The 1956-nt window shown below is 38.7% G+C and overlaps 1 protein-coding gene across 1 annotated transcript in view; it reads left to right on the top strand.

Annotated features, from left to right (window-relative positions):
- DSG2 (desmoglein 2) overlaps positions 1 to 1956 on the top strand; it is a 53877-nt gene that overhangs the window by 20420 nt on the left and 31501 nt on the right. Inside the window, exon 2 of the mRNA XM_008073387.2 lies at positions 821 to 856. Coding sequence (XP_008071578.1) covers positions 821 to 856 — 36 coding nt within the window. The remainder of the gene's footprint in view (positions 1 to 820; positions 857 to 1956) is intronic.

The raw sequence follows: 1956 nt of genomic DNA, 5'->3' as shown, positions 1-1956 counted from the left end.
GGCGTGGTAGCGTGCGCCTGTAGTTCCAGCTACTTGGAAGGCTGAGGTGGAAGGATCGCCTGAGCCCAGCAAGTCGAGGCTGTGATGGACTGTGATGGTGCCACTGCACTCCAGCCTGGGCGAAAGAAAGAGACTCCGACTGAAAGAAAATCTGTGTTGTTTTGTTTTTTGTAAAGAAAATGCAGCAAAACTCAAAAAGCAGGATGGGAGTTTATTAGGCAGATTAGAGAATACACATAACTATATTTAGAACACTCCTGTGTCATCAGGAAGTCCAAAATATAACTGTGCCTGTGAAAACCAGAGAAAAGGGTTGGTGGGACTGGGGATATGGAGGAACCGAGAAGTCAGAACATGGGCTGTCATGCGTGTGTCATCCATGGGGGTGGCTGGAGTTGGGGATGGCGGGAGTTGGGGGTGGGGGAGCAGGGGACATCTCATTCCAATGGTCTTGAAGAAAGGTAAGTGGGTCTTGGAGAACATGGGATTAAAACCATAGGGTAAGGAGAAAAGGATCAGGGAGTTAGCTAGGATTTCACAAGGCCGATTATTTTGTTTGTCTTTCAAGATAGCAGTGGTTTTCTGGAGGAGGCAGTTCGGATCAAGGAGAGGGTAGCTTTCTCCTCTGGCCCTGGGCACCAGGGGAAGGCAAAGGGAAAATTAAAATTTGTTTCCTTTTGACAAAGGGTAATGATGGTGGTTCAAGTTTTTTAAAAATGTGTATCATATTCAAGGTGATAGGTTATTTGTTAACAGTGTTTTTAAACTGAATTGAGTGACAAATTGTATTAAGTATCAATTAAATAATTGTATTTTATAGATCTGCTTCCACTTTGGAAATGGACTTCACTTAGAGGTAAGGAACCAAAGGGATTATTTCTGTCTTTTGGATTCAGAGGCTTAATTTCACGGTGGACAGGTGGGCTGTGTTTTACCAGGTGACAAACGCATGTTGCTTTAGACACAGCTCATCCCATTCAAACTAGTACAGAGCAATGTATCCAGGGGTGGTCATTGCGGTGCTTTTTGATGATCTAAATATCCACCAATAGGTGCATGGTGATGAGGTGCTGAATAAAAAACCAAGGAGCAGAATGAGCTAAATAGTGTTAAGTCCATCTATATAAGAGAAAGATCTTTGTACATGTGTATACGAGTGTATATGTACTGTCACAAGAAAAGATTGTAGCAGATATTCATCAAGCTGTTAACAGCGAATGCTCTGTGAAGTATGAGTGGAAAAAGTAGAAGCTTTTTTTTTACGTCATAAATTTTTGTATTATTTGTAGTGTTCGGTTATAGAACTTAATTTTTTTTAAGTTGCAGAAAAACAAAAACGAGAATGCCAGATGCAGTGGTGATCTAGTATCAGGAGGCTGAGGCAGGAGGATCTCATGTGCCCAGGATTTCAGGTTCAGTCTAAGCAACATAAAGAGACTTTGTAACAGGGGAGAAAAAAGAGAAATAAGGAAAGAAAGAAAAAGATCAGTAACCTAATGATAACCAGTGTAAATATTTTGAAATGTAAAAATATATGTTACAGAGAACAGCAAAATTAGTAAAATAATGAAATAGACCTAGTATAATAATCATTTCTGATCTTAAGATACTAGTACAGCTGTATCAAAATCTTCCTTGTAGAAAATATTTATATACCTTTAGAACCCAACTAAAAATGTGTGGAACAGTTTCTACTTCAAGATGCCAAAAACAAGAGATGGTAAACTTAACCCTTTACCCAATCCTGACAACGATAAGTTAACTGGCAGTTTTACTAGTTTTAGTCAGATTTATATCAACAAGTTACTAAGATTTAGCCTTAAAGCATTTAGTAATTTCTTTTTAAACCATAAGCCACCGTAAAATAGTAAGAAAAAAAGTTCTTGACATGGTCTGTTATTTTTTTTTTTTTTTTTTTTTTTTTTGGAGTCTCACTCTGTCACCCAGACTGGAGTG

Source organism: Carlito syrichta, unplaced genomic scaffold, assembly GCF_000164805.1.
Source record: "Carlito syrichta isolate Samal-C Ts95f unplaced genomic scaffold, Tarsius_syrichta-2.0.1 Scaffold315831, whole genome shotgun sequence".
In the NCBI taxonomy this organism is placed as follows: Eukaryota; Metazoa; Chordata; class Mammalia; order Primates; family Tarsiidae; genus Carlito; species Carlito syrichta.
Note: the sequence above shows the minus strand (reverse complement) of the source record. Positions and strands in the feature narration are given on the sequence as shown.